Source organism: Scomber japonicus, chromosome 13, assembly GCF_027409825.1.
Source record: "Scomber japonicus isolate fScoJap1 chromosome 13, fScoJap1.pri, whole genome shotgun sequence".
Classification (NCBI taxonomy): Eukaryota; Metazoa; Chordata; class Actinopteri; order Scombriformes; family Scombridae; genus Scomber; species Scomber japonicus.
Genome location: NC_070590.1, coordinates 240186 through 257187, shown reverse-complemented (window position 1 = coordinate 257187; position 17002 = coordinate 240186). Strand labels below are relative to the sequence as shown.

General features: G+C 49.4%; 1 protein-coding gene across 1 annotated transcript; it reads right to left on the bottom strand.

Moving 5' to 3' along the window:
• Positions 1-13244: 13244 nt before the first annotated feature.
• LOC128371844 (GTPase IMAP family member 7-like) lies at positions 13245-16242 on the bottom strand. The gene is made up of 4 exons (XM_053332230.1): positions 16222-16242; positions 14978-15025; positions 14580-14681; positions 13245-14008 (listed from the first exon to the last, which is right to left on the bottom strand). Exons 2-4 carry the CDS (start codon positions 14994-14996, stop codon positions 13245-13247), a joined length of 885 nt encoding a protein of 294 aa, XP_053188205.1. The 5' UTR covers positions 14997-15025; positions 16222-16242.
• Between the last annotated feature and the right edge of the window lie 760 nt (positions 16243-17002).

Below are 17002 nucleotides of genomic sequence, written 5' to 3'. Positions count from 1 at the left end.
AGAAGCAGATGCAGGGGAGCACTGGGAGCACTGGGAGGATTAGAGGCACTGGGAGGAGTGGGAGGAGTGGTAGGATTAGAGGCACTGGGAGGAGTGGGAGGAGTGGTAGGATTAGAGGCACTGGGAGGAGTGGAAGCACTGGGAGGAATGGGAGGAGTGGAGGAGTGGAGGAGTGGTAGGATTAGAGGCACTGGGAGGAGTGGTAGGATTAGAGGCACTGGGAGGAGTGGAAGCACTGGGGGGAGTGGTAGGAGTAGAGGCACTGGGAGGAATAGAGGCACTGGGAGGAGTGGGAGGAATAGAGGCACTGGGAGGAGTGGGAGGAGTAGAGGCACTGGGAGGAGTGGAGGCACTGGGAGGAGTGGTAGGAGTAGAGGCACTGGGAGGAGTAGAGGCACTGGAAGGAGTAGAGGCACTGGAAGGAGTAGGAGGAGTGGAGGCACTGGGAGGAGTGGGAGGAGTGGAGGCACTGGGAGGAATAGAGGCACTGGGAGGAGTGGTAGGATTAGAGGCACTGGGAGGAGTAGAGGCACTGGGAGGAGTGGGAGGAGTGGAGGCACTGGGAGGAGTGGGAGGAGTAGAGGCACTGGGAGGAGTAGAGGCACTGGGAGGAGTGGGAGTAGTAGAGGCACTGGGAGGAGTGGTAGGATTAGAGGCACTGGGAGGAGTAGAGGCACTGGGAGGAGTGGTAGGAGTGGAGGCACTGGGAGGAGTGGGAGGAGTGGAGGCACTGGGAGGAGTGGAGGCACTGGGAAGAGTGGAGGAGTGGTAGGATTAGAGGCACTGGGAGGAGTGGAAGCACTGGGAGGAGTGGTAGGAGTAGAGGCACTGGGAGGAATAGAGGCACTGGGAGGAGTGGGAGGAATAGAGGCACTGGGAGGAGTGGGAGGAGTAGAGGCACTGGGAGGAGTGGAGGCACTGGGAGGAGTGGTAGGAGTAGAGGCACTGGGAGGAGTAGAGGCACTGGAAGGAGTAGAGGCACTGGGAGGAGTGGGAGGAGTAGAGGCACTGGAAGGAGTAGAGGCACTGGGAGGAGTGGTAGGAGTGGAGGCACTGGGAGGAGTGGGAGGAGTGGAGGCACTGGGAGGAATAGAGGCACTGGGAGGAGTGGTAGGATTAGAGGCACTGGGAGGAGTAGAGGCACTGGGAGGAGTGGGAGGAGTGGAGGCACTGGGAGGAGTAGAGGCACTGGGAGGAGTGGGAGGAGTAGAGGCACTGGAAGGAGTAGAGGCACTGGGAGGAGTGAGAGTAGTAGAGGCACTGGGAGGAGTGGTAGGATTAGAGGCACTGGGAGGAGTAGAGGCACTGGGAGGAGTGGGAGGAGTGGAGGCACTGGGAGGAGTGGAGGCACTGGGAGGAGTAGAGGCACTGGGAGGAGTGGAGGCACTGGGAGGAGTGGTAGGAGTAGAGGCACTGGAAGGAGTAGAGGCACTGGGAGGAGTGGGAGGAGTAGAGGCACTGGAAGGAGTAGCGGCACTGGGAGGAGTGGTAGGAGTGGAGGCACTGGGAGGAGTGGGAGGAGTGGAGGCACTGGGAGGAGTGGGAGGAGTAGAGGCACTGGAAGGAGTAGAGGCACTGGGAGGAGTGGTAGGAGTGGAGGCACTGGGAGGAATAGAGGCACTGGGAGGAGTGGTAGGAGTGGAGGCACTGGGAGGAGTAGAGGCACTGGGAGGAGTGGGAGGAGTGGTAGGAGTGGAGGCACTGGGAGGAGTGGGAGGAGTGGAAGCACTGGGAGGAGTGGGAGGAGTGGGAGGAGTAGAGGCACTGGGAGGAGTGGTAGGAGTAGAGGCACTGGGAGGAGTGGAGGCACTGGGAGGAGTGGAAGGAATGCAGGCACTGGGAGTACTGGGAGGAGTGGGAGGAGTGGGAGGAGTGGAGGCACTGGGAGGAGTGGGAGGAGTGGAGGCACTGGGATGAGTAGAGGCACTGGGAGGAGTGGGACACTTCAGTAATTACAGTTACACAAATAATTTCAGTTTAAATTAATTAATTTCCGTGCAGGTGGTCGACATGTCACCTCCTCTCCTTCCTCTCTCCTCTCCTTCCTCTCTCTCCTCTCTCTCCTCTCTCTCCTCTCTCCTCTCCTTCATCTCTCCTCTCTCTCCTCTCTACTCCAACCGGTCCAGGAAGATGTTCTCCCACTCTGAGTCTGGTTCTGAGGGTTCTTCCTGTTAAAAGCTGTTCTCCCACTCTGAGTCTGGTTCTGAGGGTTCTTCCTGTTAAAAGATGTTCTCCCACTCTGAGTCTGGTTCTGAGGGTTCTTCCTGTTAAAAGCTGTTCTCCCACCCTGAGTCTGGTTCTGAGGGTTCTTCCTGTTAAAAGATGTTCTCCCACTCTGAGTCTGGTTCTGAGGGTTCTTCCTGTTAAAAGATGTTCTCCCACTCTGAGTCTGGTTCTGAGGGTTGATCAGTAGTGGTCATGTTCACCCTCATCAGCTAACTCCCCTCACCTGTGCTTCCCCGCCCATCTCCACACCTGGTTGCAATCATCATCATGTAAAGGCCCATTTCCACTTGTCCTCTGCCAGAGTGTCTCGTGTTTATTAAATAACTTCCTGTTGTTGTGCTTTTGGGTTCCCTGCCTTCTGAGCCGTTACACCTGCTCTATGTGGAAAGAGCCTTCACATGACTCTGTTGGGATTTGGTGCTTTATAAATAAAGATTGAAACAAAAAAATAAGATAATAAGAATGATTATAAAAGCTCATTTATAATTAATGTTTATTCTGTAATTATATATTCACACTTTAAGTGTCAATGTGAAAAACAGCCGAATGTTCTTGAAATGTGAATTTAATGCATTCTTGTCATTGTTACTTAAAACTGTTTTAATTCCACACAGATCATCATACACCATATATATATATATACATATATACCATATATCATATACTGAGTTATTGTAACGCAACGTAAGCAAGCTGCTCCTGCTTTAATGTGAGAAATCATTCTTCAGTAATGAGTTTGTGTACAGCTCTCTACGGCTGTGTACATTTACTGTGTGTGTGTCGGGGTGGGGGGGGGGGTTATTTTTAGTTCTTCTAATAAGTGTGTTAAATGTACCTTAAACCTGAGAACACTGTGTATAATTATACATCCCATAATATTTCTCACCTGAACTTCTGTCCGTGTCTGATTCACTGAGATAATGCAGAGCAGTAAACAGCTCCGCTTGTTCCATGCCAACAACAGAACAGGTTCAGCTCCAGGAACAAATTCCTTTACAGGGAACGGTCTGATCAGGTTTTTATCTAATGAGGCTAAAATGAAAACAGCTCATGTTTCACTGAGATGTGAACAAACAAACAACTGCAGGAGAACAGCTGATGATGATGAGATGAGATGAAGGTCTGATCAACACAACGCTTCTATAAACACATCGTAGTGAAAATGAAGATGATCTCTTGCTCTTTGTCTTCTCAGCATCAATAACTGTCAGGGCTGAAATAATGGGCTCAGTGTTGGTGAGCTGTGACCTCAGATCTCAGGTCACAGGTTGGGGTTGGGGTTGGTAGGTTGAGGTTGGGCGGAGACTCTCTTGGCTCAGATATCTGCATGTTTTAAAGTCTTGTGGTTTCTAACAGGGTTGTTTGGATTCTTCAGTTTGATGTGCGACAGTTTAAAACCTGTTCAGGCCGAAACTGCCTGCCTGATGAGAGCAGTGAGCTGTTTGTTCTGATGAGAGAATCAACTGACACTTTTAGAGACTTTAACACATCATGGAGGCACTGAGCTGGGGTTGGGGTTGGTAGGTTGGTGTTGGTATGTTGGGGTTGGTAGGTTGGGGGTTGATAGGTTGGGGTTGGGGTTGGTAGGTTGGTAGGTTGGGATTGGTAGGTTGGGGTTGGGGTTTGGGGTTTGGGGTTGGTAGGTTGGGGTCGGGGTTGGGGGTTGGTAGGTTGGGGTTGGTAGGTTGGGGTTGGGGGTTGGTAGGTTGGGGTTGGGGGTTGGTAGGTTGGGGGTTGGTAGGTTGGTAGGTAGGGGTTGGTAGGTTGGGGTTGGGGTTGGGGTTGGTAGGTTGGGGTTGGTAGGTTGGGGTTGGGGTTGGCAGGTTGGGGTTGGGGTTGGCAGGTTGGTAGGTAGGGGTTGGTAGGTTGGGGTTGGGGTTGGTAGGTTGGGGTTGGTAGGTTGGGGTTGGGGTTGGCAGGTTGGGGTTGGGGTTGGTAGGTTGGGGTTGGGGGTTGGGGTTGGGGTTGGTAGGTTGGGGTTGGGGGTTGGGGTTGGGGTTGGTAGGTTGGTAGGTTGGGGTTGGGGTTGGGGTTGGGGGGTTGGGGTTGGGCGGAGACTCTCTTGGCTCAGATATCTGCATGGTTTAAAGTCTCGTGGTTTCTCAAGTACAATCACAAATAATCAGCTCAGATAAACTCTAGTGGGACCTGGTCTAGCGGGACCTGGTCTAGTGGGACCTGGTCTAGCGGGACCTGGTCTCACAGCCCAGCAGTCTGCAGCTGGATCAGCATTCAGAGAACAGGGGTTCTCTGAATGCTGGGGTTGGTAGGTTGGTAGGTTGGGGTTGGGGTTGGGGGTTGGGGTTGGTAGGTTGGTAGGTTGGGGTTGGGGTTGGGGTTGGTAGGTTGGTAGGTTGGGGTTGGTAGGTTGGGGTTGGGGTTGGCAGGTTGGGGTTGGGGTTGGTAGGTTGGGGTTGGGGGTTGGGGTTGGGGTTGGTAGGTTGGGGTTGGGGGTTGGGGTTGGGGTTGGTAGGTTGGGGTTGGGGGTTGGGGTTGGGGTTGGTAGGTTGGTAGGTTGGGGTTGGGGTTGGGGTTGGTAGGTTGGTAGGTTGGGGTTGGGGTTGGTAGGTTGGTAGGTTGGGGTTGGGGTTGGGGTTGGTAGGTTGGTAGGTTGGGGTTGGGGTTGGGGTTGGGGTTGGGCGGAGACTCTCTTGGCTCAGATATCTGCATGGTTTAAAGTCTCGTGGTTTCTCAAGTACAATCACAAATAATCAGCTCAGATAAACTCTAGTGGGACCTGGTCTAGCGGGACCTGGTCTAGTGGGACCTGGTCTAGTGGGACCTGGTCACACAGACCTCCATGTCAGAGCCAACTGGAAATGATCTCAACACAAATATGAAACAAGGCAGTTTTATTTATATAAATCATTTCATACACAACGGCGACTCAGTGTGCTTTACAGTTACCCCCCCCCCAACCCTCCCCAACCCCCCCCCAACCCTAACCCTAACCCCCTAACCCTAACCTCCCCAAACCCTAACCCCCAGCCCCCCCCCCCCCCCAACCCCTAATAATAAAAACAAAGTACAGAGAAAAGAGAGAAATGAAATGGTGAATAGAGCATTCACAAACACTGCTGCTTGTTATTGTCCAATCAGGATCCAGAGTTAAACTAACAAAGAAGTCTGTGATTGGTCAAACATATTTTTCAAAATGGCCGACTTCCTGTTGGAGTGACGTCATGGGTCCCACAGACTTGTGCGTCTGGACATGATACATATATATACCAAATTTCGTTCATGTACGTCAATCTCTCACATTTTTATATTCGTTAGGGGGCGCTATTGAGCCATTTCGCGACGGCCATTTTGGCGGACCATAAAATATCAAATATATAATATATATATATATAAATATAATAGCCGGGTCTGATGTGCGTGCAAATGTTCGTGAGTTTTGGGGCACGTTTAGGCTGTCAAAAAGGTGTTTGTTTAGGCAGAACTATAATAATAATCTCTACGATTACAATAGGGCCTTCGCACTGTTGAGTGGTTGGGCCCTAATAATAAAACATGACAGGCAGTCAGTGAGTCCTTCTCTATATTTAGATGAATATTAATGTTTTAATATAATTAAAACATTCATTCGTTAACAATCAGAATCCGTTTAAACGACAGCAGTCAAATATTAAAATAGTAAATCATAAAATCATTGGTTATTGATTACTGGAGGAGCAACACAATGTAGGATCAGATTAATTGGTTGTCACACGTAGATGTCATCCAGCTGCTGTGTGATTGGTGTTTCCATGGAAACCGCAGCATCCCGCGCTGTGGAGAGGAGAGCATGTTAGCATCAGTGTGTGTGTGTGTGTGTGTGTGTGTGTGTGGTGTGTGTGTGTGTGTGTGTGTGTGTTTACCCTGATCACACTCCTCCTTCTTCTCGTGGTTGCCATGGTGACTGCGCATCACCATGTAAACGTTCTCCTCCCGTGGTCCTGCAGCAGACCGATCACATGTATTGATAACTGTGTATTAATAATGAATCTGCAGATGTCATAGATCTTAGGTCTCTGATTGGCTGATGTACCTGCAGCCCTCCTCAGCTGGCTCCTCCTCTTCCTCAGGATGATGAAGGTGATGAAGATGAGCAACAAAACCATGATGCAGCACACGGACACGGAGAGCGGGATGGTTCTGCTGTCTGCTGAGACAATCAATCAATCAGTCAATCAATCAATCAATAGTACTATGCAGTACTATGCAGTACTATGTAGTACTATGTAGTACCTGTAGTACCTGTAGTACTTGTAGTACTATGTAGTACTTGCAGTAGTTGCAGTACTTGCAGTACTTGCAGTACTATGTAGTACCTGTAGTACTATGCAGTACTTGCAGTACTATGCAGTACCTGTAGTACCTGTAGTACTTGTAGTACTTGTAGTACTTGCAGTACTTGCAGTACCGTGCACGTGGAGCAGGAAGGTCTTCTTCAGCAGGTTAGTCCCGCCCTTGTTGAACACCTCGATGATGTAACTTCCTGCGTCTTGGTTCCAGACGTGACTGAAGCTCAGCGAGCCGTTGCTCTGCAGCTGACAGCGGCCGTGGTCACATGACGTTCGGTTGTTCCTCAGCGACAGTGGGGGGTGCTGCTGCTGAGTCCACCTGACGTCCCAGCTGCTCTGCACCCAGCCCCCCCCCAGCCGGTCACAGGTCAGCAGCGCCGCCCCCCCCCCTCACCGCCCACACCGTCTGCACGTCTGCTGCTGGGGTCAAAGGTCACACACATCAGCCTCGCACATGACCTCACTCACTGTTACCATGGAAACAGACACCCATGATGCTCAGCGGTTAAGTCACAATGTTCTCACCTGTCTGAGCGTCACTCTTCATCATCATCATCATCATCATCATCATCAACGTCATCATCATCATCATCAGCTGAGAGTCTGTTAGCTCCGCCTCCTCAGCTGTCAATCACTCTGAGGAGGAAACACACACTTTCAGTGGTCACAAGTCTGTCTGTGTGTGTGTGTGTGTGTGTGTGTGTTTGTGCTAACCCTAACCCAGTGGCCCTATGATAGGCTACAGAGGCCCAGTGGCCCTATGATAGACTACAGAGGCCCAATGGCCCTATGATAGGCTACAGAGACCCAATGGCCCAGTGGCCCTATGATAGGCTACAGAGACCCAGTGGCCCTATGATAGGCTACAGAGACCCAGTGGCCCTATGATAGGCTACAGAGACCCAATGGCCCAGTGGCCCTATGATAGGCTACAGAGACCCAGTGGCCCTATTATAGGCTACAGAGACCCAATGGCCCAGTGGCCCTATGATAGGCTACAGAGACCCAGTGGCCCTATGATAGGCTACAGAGGCCCAATGGCCCTATGATAGGCTACAGAGACCCAATGGCCCTATGATAGGCTACAGAGGCCCTATGATAGGCTACAGAGGCGCAATGGCCCTATGATAGGCTACAGAGGCCCTATGATAGGCTACAGAGACCCAATGGCCCTATGATAGGCTACAGAGGCCCAATGGCCCTATGATAGGCTACAGAGGCCCAATAGCCCTATGATAGGCTACAGAGGCCTAGAGGCCCTATGATAGGCTACAGAGACCCAGTGGCCCTATGATAGGCTACAGAGGCCTAGTGGCCCTATGATAGGCTACAGAGGCCTAGTGGCCCTATGATAGGCTACAGAGGCCTAGTGGCCCTATGATAGGCTACAGAGGCCTAGAGGCCCTATGATAGGCTACAGAGGCCCAATGGCCCTATGATAGGCTACAGAGGCCCAGTGGCCCTATGATAGGCTACAGAGGCCCAATGATAGGCTACAGAGGCCCAATGGCCCTATGATAGGCTACAGAGGTCCAATGGCCCTATGATAGGCTACAGAGGCCCAGTGGCTCTATGATAGGCTACAGAGGCCCAGTGGCCCTATGATAGGCTACAGAGGTCCAATGGCCCAGTGGCCCTATGATAGGCTACAGAGGCCCAAAGCCCTATGATAGGCTACAGAGACCCAATGGCCCTATGATTGGCTACAGAGGCCCAAAAGCCCTATGATAGGCTACAGAGGCCCAGTGGCCCTATGATAGGCTACAGAGGCCCAGTGGCCCTATGATAGGCTACAGAGACCCAATGGCCCTATGATAGGCTACAGAGACCCAGTGGCCCTATGATAGGCTACAGAGACCCAGTGGCCCTATGATAGGCGACAGAGGCCCAATGGCCCTATGATAGGCTACAGAGGCCCAGTGGCCCTATGATAGGCTACAGAGGCCCAGTGGCCCTATGATAGGCTACAGAGGCCCAATGACCCTATGATAGGCTACAGAGGCCTAGAGGCCCTATGATAGGCTACAGAGGCCCAGTGGCCCTATGATAGACTACAGAGACCCAATGACCCTATGATAGGCTACAGAGACCCAGTGGCCCTATGATAGACTACAGAGACCCAGTGGCCCTATGATAGGCTACAGAGACCCAGTGGCCCTATGATAGGCTACAGAGGCCCAATGGCCCTATGATAGGCTAAAGAGACCCAGTGGCCCTATAATAGGCTACAGAGGCCCAATGGCCCTATGATAGGCTACAGAGGCCCAATGGCCCTATGATAGGCTACAGAGACCCAGTGGCCCTATGACAGACTACAGAGACCCAGTGGCCCTATGATAGGCTACAGAGGCCCAGTGGCCCTATGATACTCTACAGAGGCCCAATGGCCCTATGATAGGTTACAGAGACCCAATGGCCCTATGATAGGCTACAGAGACCCAGTGGCCCTATGATAGACTACAGAGGCCCAGTGGCCCTATGATAGGCTACAGAGGCCCAGTGGCCCTATGATAGACTACAGAGACCCAGTGGCCCTATGATAGGCTACAGAGGCCCAGTGGCCCTATGACAGACTACAGAGACCCAGTGGCCCTATGATAGGCTACAGAGGCCCAGTGGCCCTATGATAGGCTACAGAGGCCCAATGGCTCTATGATAGGCTACAGAGGCCCAGTGGCCCAATGGCTCTATGATAGGCTACAGAGGCCCAGTGGCCCTATGATAGACTACAGAGACCCAGTGGCCCTATGATAGGCTACAGAGGCCCAGTGGCCCTATGATAGACTACAGAGACCCAGTGGCCCTATGATAGGCTACAGAGGCCCAGGAGTCCCACCCACACATGTTCCATCAGCATGGTGTGGATAAACACTCATTAAAGGTTCAGAACAGTTACTACCTGTCTATGAACTTTACTTAACATAATAAATAGCAAACTCTGCATAGTGTGGTGTGTTACAACTAGGCCTAAATCTAGTTATCTAAAGTACTGGAAAACAATCATATTCATATACTGTCCTGATTAATTGATTAGATGCTTTTAATAACCACTATTTTCATCAAAGGATGCCACACTATTACAAATCTACAAGTTTACAACTCACATGTTGTAATGTGATGTGGTTTGAGCATGTAGATCTGATCCCCATCCCCCCCCCCCACCTTTCTTCATGTGTTCATGAAGGACATCGATCTAACACCATAACAGACATGTAGCCTGTGATGCTTTACATAGTCTCCAGAATATAAGAGATATAGTTCACTATACTACAGTTATTAAGGGCTGCTGTGTTTAAATGTACATTAACACGAGTTAGCTCCTACCTGTGTGTGTGTGTGTGTTAGATCCTACCTGTGTGTGTGTGTGTGTGTGTGTGTGTGTGTGTGTGTTAGATCCTGCCTGTGTGTGTGTGTGTGTGTGTTAGATCCTACCTGTGTGTGTATGTGTGTGTGTGTGTGTGTGTGTGTGTGTGTTAGATCCTGCCTGTGTGTGTGTGTGTGTGTTTTAGATCCTACCTGTGTGTGTGTGTGTGTGTGTGTGTGTTTTAGATCCTACCTGTGTGTGTGTGTGTGTGTGTGTGTGTGTTAGATCCTACCTGTGTTTGTCGGCTCAACAGCAACGATAAAAACTTTCAGCAGAGAAAAATGATGTGATGGCGACACGAAGACGAAACAGAGGAAAAGGAAATGAGACTTCAGACCAATCAGACCACAGGAAACGAAACTAGTCTGCTGACTGTAAACTGACTGACTGCTTTCTACCTGTTAATAAACTGACTGACTGCTTTCTACCCGTTACAGTTTTTGCCCGTTGCTTGAACACTATAGACCCATGCTTAGACTAAAGTAACACAACTTGAAGCTTTTGTTACCAAACCTTAAACACATGAACCCATACCTTAAACACATGAACCCATACCTCAAACACATGTACCCATACCTCAAACACATGTACCCATACCTCAAACACATGAACCCAAACCTTAAACACATGAACCCATACCTCAAACACATGAACCCATACCTCAAACACATGTACCCATACCTCAAACACATGTACCCATACCTCAAACACATGTACCCATACCTTAAACACATGTACCCATACCTCAAACACATGAACCCATACCTTAAACACATGTACCCATACCTTAAACACATGTACCCATAGCTTAAACACATGTACCCATACCTTAAACACATGTACCCATACCTTAAACACATGTACCCATACCTCAAACACATGTACCCATACCTCAAACACATGTACCCATACCTCAAACACATGAACCCATACCTCAAACACATGTACCCATACCTCAAACACATAAACCCATACCTTAAACACATGTACCCTAACCTCAAACACATGAACCCATACCTCAAACACATGTACCAATACCTTAAACACATGAACCCATACCTTAAACACATGAACCCATACCTTAAACACATGTACCCATACCTCAAACACATGTACCCATACCTCAAACACATGTACCCATACCTCAAACACATGTACCCTAACCTCAAACACATGTACCCATACCTTAAACACATGTACCCATACCTTAAGCACATGTACCCATACCTCAAACACATGTACCCATACCTTAAACACATGTACCCATACCTTAAACACATGAACCTATAACTTAAACACATGAACCCATACCTTAAATACATGTACCCTAACCTCAAACACATGTACCCATACCTCAAACACATGTACCCATACCTCAAACACATGAACCCATACCTCAAACACATGTACCCATACCTCAAACACATGTACCCATACCTCAAACACATGTACCCTCAAACACATGTACCCTTAAACACATGAACCCATACCTCACACACATGAACCCATACCTTAAACACATGTACCCATACCTCAAACACATGAACCCATACCTTAAACACATGTACCCATACCTCAAACACATGAACCCATACCTCAAACACATGAACCCATACCTCAAACACATGTACCCATACCTCAAACACATGTACCCATACCTCAAACACATGAACCCATACCTTAAACACATGTACCCATACCTCAAACACATGAACCCATACCTCAAACACATGAATCCATACCTTAACACACTTGGTCCTGCTACTACACTCTATTTCATACATAAGACACTTGAAATGAAATCTCAGGGTGCCATTTGGAAAACACATGTATCCAAAATACAAAACACACCGGGTCATTGCAACCACTCAAATACACACCTGAAGGCACTTACTTGTAAAACTGAACACCAATCAGCCAGCTACAAACGCATCTTGGGAAAACACAACATCACCATGAAGCAGGTCTACAGGGTCTCACCATGAAGCAGGTCTACAGGGTCTCACCATGAAGCGGCTCTACAGGGTCTCACCATGAAGAAGGTCTACAGGGTCCCATTTGAGAGGAACAGTGTCAGGGTCAAAGTGGAACTGTCCTTTACATTTACAGTATTGGTGAAATCCAGTAGCAGCTGAATATGTACCATATCAGTACCACATGGATCCATTCGGAGAGCTACACAGGTACCTGTGTGATGGGTGGGGGGGGGGTTCTTTATGTTTAGCACTGTAGTAATAACTAATCTTGGCCATGGATGGAGCTGCACAGCCTCATGAATTCATTTTCATTGATGAAGCTGGACTTCGTTCCGGTTGTGCACGTCCCGGGGCAGCGTGGGGGAAATATCACATTGTGTGCCGCCATAAGCCTTCGAGGGCTTCTGCATCATCATGCGAAACTAGGTCCATACAATAGCCAACATATACTCACAGTTCTAGATGTTCTCCATAATATAGTCGTACAGACCAGACCAGCCCAGGTTGGTGGAGGTATGGGATAATGTCAGTTTCCATCGGGCTGCTCTGGTCCAAGCCTGGTTCACCAACTACAATCAGTTTGAAGTGGTATACTTGCCCCCTTACTCACCATTTTTAAACCCTATAGAGGAATTCTTTTCGGCTTGGAGATGGCGTTTATATGACCAACCTCATGCCCGCATGCCTCTTCTGCAGGCAATGGAACAGGCCTGCGGCGACATTCAGGTGAAAGCAATCCACGGATGGTTTCGACATGCAAGGGGATATTTTCCCCGGTGCCTCGCGGGAGAAGTCCTGTGGCCAGACCCCAACAGACCCCAACAGACGGCAGGATCCATGAGCCCACGTACAGTATGCACAATTACCAGTGTTTACAGTATAGTGTGCATTTTGACAAAGGATTGTTAGGTTCTGACAGCAGAGTTTAGGTTCTGATAGCAGAGTTTTGGCACAATGAGCGAAGTTTTGCAAAATGTGTCAACGGGCAAAAACTGTAATAAACTGACTGACTGTTTCATGGATCATAACAGAATATTTATTAGAGGTTTAATGTTTCATTGTTAAAAACACGACTGATCAGAGTCTCTGATTGATTCAGTAACTTTTATTAACATGTTTGTTTAAACATCTCAGCAGTGAACATATCTTTATATTTATATTCATCACCCAAACCCTCCAGCAGAGCAAAGGAAACCACGTAGAGTTTAATGTAAAAAATGAGTTAAAATGATGACCTCATATATGACTGAAGAAGTTAAAATGATGACGTTATATATGACTGAAGAAGTTAAAAGGATGACGTCATATATTACTGAAGTTAAAATGATGACGTCATACATTACTGAAGTTAAAATGATGACGTCATATATTCTTCATCAACCAGCTGAACCCTCAGTTCACTCTCAGCTGAGTATGAAACTTTTCCCTCAGTTCATCGAAGGAGTCGGGTTTAATGATCTGCTCCACCACATGACGGACTCCTCTCTGTAAATCATTGTAGTATCTCTTCAGCTCCTGAAGCTCAGTCTGCAGTCGTTTCTCCACCTGCTGATGTTCCTCTCGATCTTCACGCAGCATCTTCTCGTACTTTCCCTTCACAGCTTTTGTTTCCTCCTCCAGCTTCGTCTCGTAGAACTTTCTGAGCTCTTCCTTCCTCTTATCCAACATCTCCACTGACTCCAGGTAGGTGGGGTTGGAGTAATACCCTTCTCCGCTGGCCTTCACCATGTTCTCCAGCTTCTCCAGCAGATGGAGGACCTGACCTCTGTCGTTGGTTCGATTGTTGTTGAAGACGTGATATCTGTTCTTCGCCTTCTCCAGGACCTCCTTCAGCTCACCTTCTGCTTCTTTCAGCATCTCGTCAAAGTCTTCCACTTCATCTCCATGGGTGAAGAGAATGATGGTGTACTTCCAGAAGTCCTCCCCAAAGATCTCCTCCACCTTCCTGACAGCGTCTCCATCATCACCACCAAAAGGCCCGGCCTCGACGACCAGCAGGAAGGCGTGTGGCCCCGGGGCCGACATGTTGATGCATTTAGAGATCTCTCTGCTCGCTGCGTCATCAGCCAGCGTCGTGTCAAAGATGCCGGGAGTGTCGACCACAGAAACGTCAAAGCCACAGACTTCATTTGCCTCTTTGCTGCAATCATTGGTCACTGAGGAGACAAACACAGCGTCACCATGACGACACTCATTTCATTCACTGAGCATGCTCAGTGTGAACACGTTTCTCTTTTTCTGGAAAGGAAACCTGAACTCTGACCTTCATTTAGTTTCATCAAAATCTATTGACTGGCTTTTACTCCAAATTCACTGTTACCATGGTTACGGGTGAGTGCTGTATGCAGTTACCATGGTTACAGGTGATTGCTGTATGCAGTTACCATGGTTACGGGTCAGTGTTGTATGAAGTTACCATGGTTACGGGTGAGCGCTGTATGCAGTCACCATGGTTACGGGTGAGTGCTGTATGCAGTTACCATGGTTACGGGGGGGGTTGTATGCAGTTACCATGGTTACCGGTGAGTGTTGTATGCAGTTACCATGGTTACGGGTGAGCGCTGTATGCAGTCACCATGGTTACGGGTGAGTGCTGTATGCAGTCACCATGGTTACAGGTCAGTGTTGTATGCAGTTACCATGGTTACGGGTGAGTGCTGTATGCAGTTACCATGGTTACGGGTCAGTGTTGTATGCAGTTACCATGGTTACGGGTCAGTGTGTTACCTGAGGACTGGCAGACTTCAGCTCTGAAAGCGTCTCTTCCCAGTATGGTGTTCCCACTGCAGCTCTTCCCTGCTCCAGTCTTCCCAACTAGAACCAGTCTGACTGTAAGAAGAGACCCCCCCCCCCCCCCAACACCATTAGATACCTCTCAGGTACCCCCCCCCAACACCATTAGATACCTCTCAGGTACCCCCCCCCAACACCATTAAATACCTCTCAGGTACCCCCCCCCCTACCATTAAGCACCTCTCAGGTACCCCCCCCCCCCAACACCATTAAATACCTCTCAGGTACCCCCCCCCTACCATTAAGCACCTCTCAGGTACCCCCCCCCCCCTTCACACACACATTTACAAACAGTCAGATGTTTATTTAGTGATTATATAAAGTTCACTCACAGCGTACTGGCTTCTCCATACTGCCACTTTTTCTTCTGGTTGTTGGTTCTGACAGGTGAGAGACAGACAGGTGAGAGACAGACAGGTGAGACACAGACAGGTGAGACACAGACAGGTGAGAGACAGACAGGTGAGACACAGACAGGTGAGAGACAGACAGGTGAGATACAGACAGGTGAGACACAGACATGTGAGACACAGACAGGTGAGATACAGACAGGTGAGACACAGACAGGTGAGAGACAGACAGGTGAGACACAGACATGTGAGACACAGACAGGTGAGAGACAGACAGGTGAGACACAGACATGTGAGACACAGACATGTGAGACACAGACAGGTGAGAGACAGACAGGTGAGACACAGACAGGTGAGAGACAGAGAGGTGAGAGACAGACAGGTGAGACACAGACAGGTGAGATACAGACAGGTGAGACACAGACATGTGAGACACAGACATGTGAGATACAGACAGGTGAGAGACAGACAGGTGAGACACAGACAGGTGAGAGACAGACAGGTGAGAGACAGACAGGTGAGAGACAGACAGGTGAGACACAGACAGGTGAGACACAGACAGGTGAGAGACAGACAGGTGAGAGACAGACAGGCGAGACAGACAGGTGAGAGACAGATAGGTGAGACACAGACAGGTGAGAGACAGACAGGTGAGACAGACAGGTGAGATACAGACAGGTGAGATACAGACAGGTGAGAGACAGACAGGCGAGACACAGACAGGCGAGATACAGACAGGTGAGAGACAGACAGGTGAGAGACACACAGATGAGGGACAGACAGGTGAGAGACAGACAGGTGAGGGACAGACAGGTGAGAGACATACAGGTGAGAGACAGACAGGTGAGGGACAGACAGGTGAGGGACATACAGGTCAGGGACAGACAGGTGAGACACAGACAGGTGAGACACAGACAGGTGAGACAGACAGGTGAGAGACAGATAGGTGAGAGACAGACAGGTGAAGGACAGATAGGTGAGAGACAGACAGGTGAGATACAGACAGGTGAGAGACAGACAGGTGAGGGACAGACAGGTGAGAGACAGACAGGTGAGAGACAGACAGGTGAGAGACAGACAGGTGAGGGACAGACAGGTGAGAGACAGACAGGTGAGGGACAGACAGGTGGGAGACAGACAGGTGGGAGACAGACAGGTGAGGGACAGACAGGTGAGGGACAGACAGGTGAGATACAGACAGGTGAGGGACAGACAGGTGAACTTACCGGGAGTTGGACTTTCTGCCATCTCGCTGCTGACGGAGTGTGATGAGTGGAGATCGTCTGTCTGCTGCTGACTGCTTCACATGAACAGCTGCTTCCTGTCTGCCTTCAAAATAAAAGAAAACTAAACTCAGCACATTGGGCCCGATGCCAGAAACTCTCAGTTTACGGGAACTCACTCTACAGCTTCTACTTCCTGTTTGGCACAAACAACCTGTAGGAGTGGAGCAGACCTGCTGCACCTGTTAGAGGGTCCAGGTGTTAGAGGGTCCAGGTGTTCGAGGGTCCAGGTGCTAGAGGGTCCAGGTGTTAGAGGGTCCAGGTGTAAAGACTTTAGAACTGACTGGGAGCCAGTGTAAAGACTTTAGAGCTGACTGGGAGCCAGTGTAAAGACTTTAGAACTGACTGGGAGCCAGTGTAAAGACTTTAGAACTGACTGGGAGCCAGTGTAAAGACTTTAGAGATGACTGGGAGCCAGTGTAAAGACTTTAGAACTGACTGGGAGCCAGTGTAAAGACTTTAGAACTGACTGGGAGCCAGTGTAAAGACTTTAGAGCTGACTGGGAGCCAGTGTAAAGACTTTAGAACTGACTGGGAGCCAGTGTAAAGACTTTAGAGATGACTGGGAGCCAGTGTAAAGACTTTAGAGCTGACTGGGAGCCAGTGTAAAGACTTTAGAGCTGACTGGGAGCCAGTGTAAAGACTTTAGATCTGACTGGGAGCCAGTGTAAAGACTTTAGAACTGACTGGGAGCCAGTGTAAAGACTTTAGAGCTGACTGGGAG

Bases quoted from the DNA above. Each gene is read 5' to 3' on its own strand.
- LOC128371844 (XM_053332230.1), bottom strand. The intron at 14,009-14,579 runs GTAACACACTGA...TTGTCTCCTCAG, and splicing joins TGAAGTCTGCCAGTCCTCAG to TGACCAATGATTGCAGCAAA.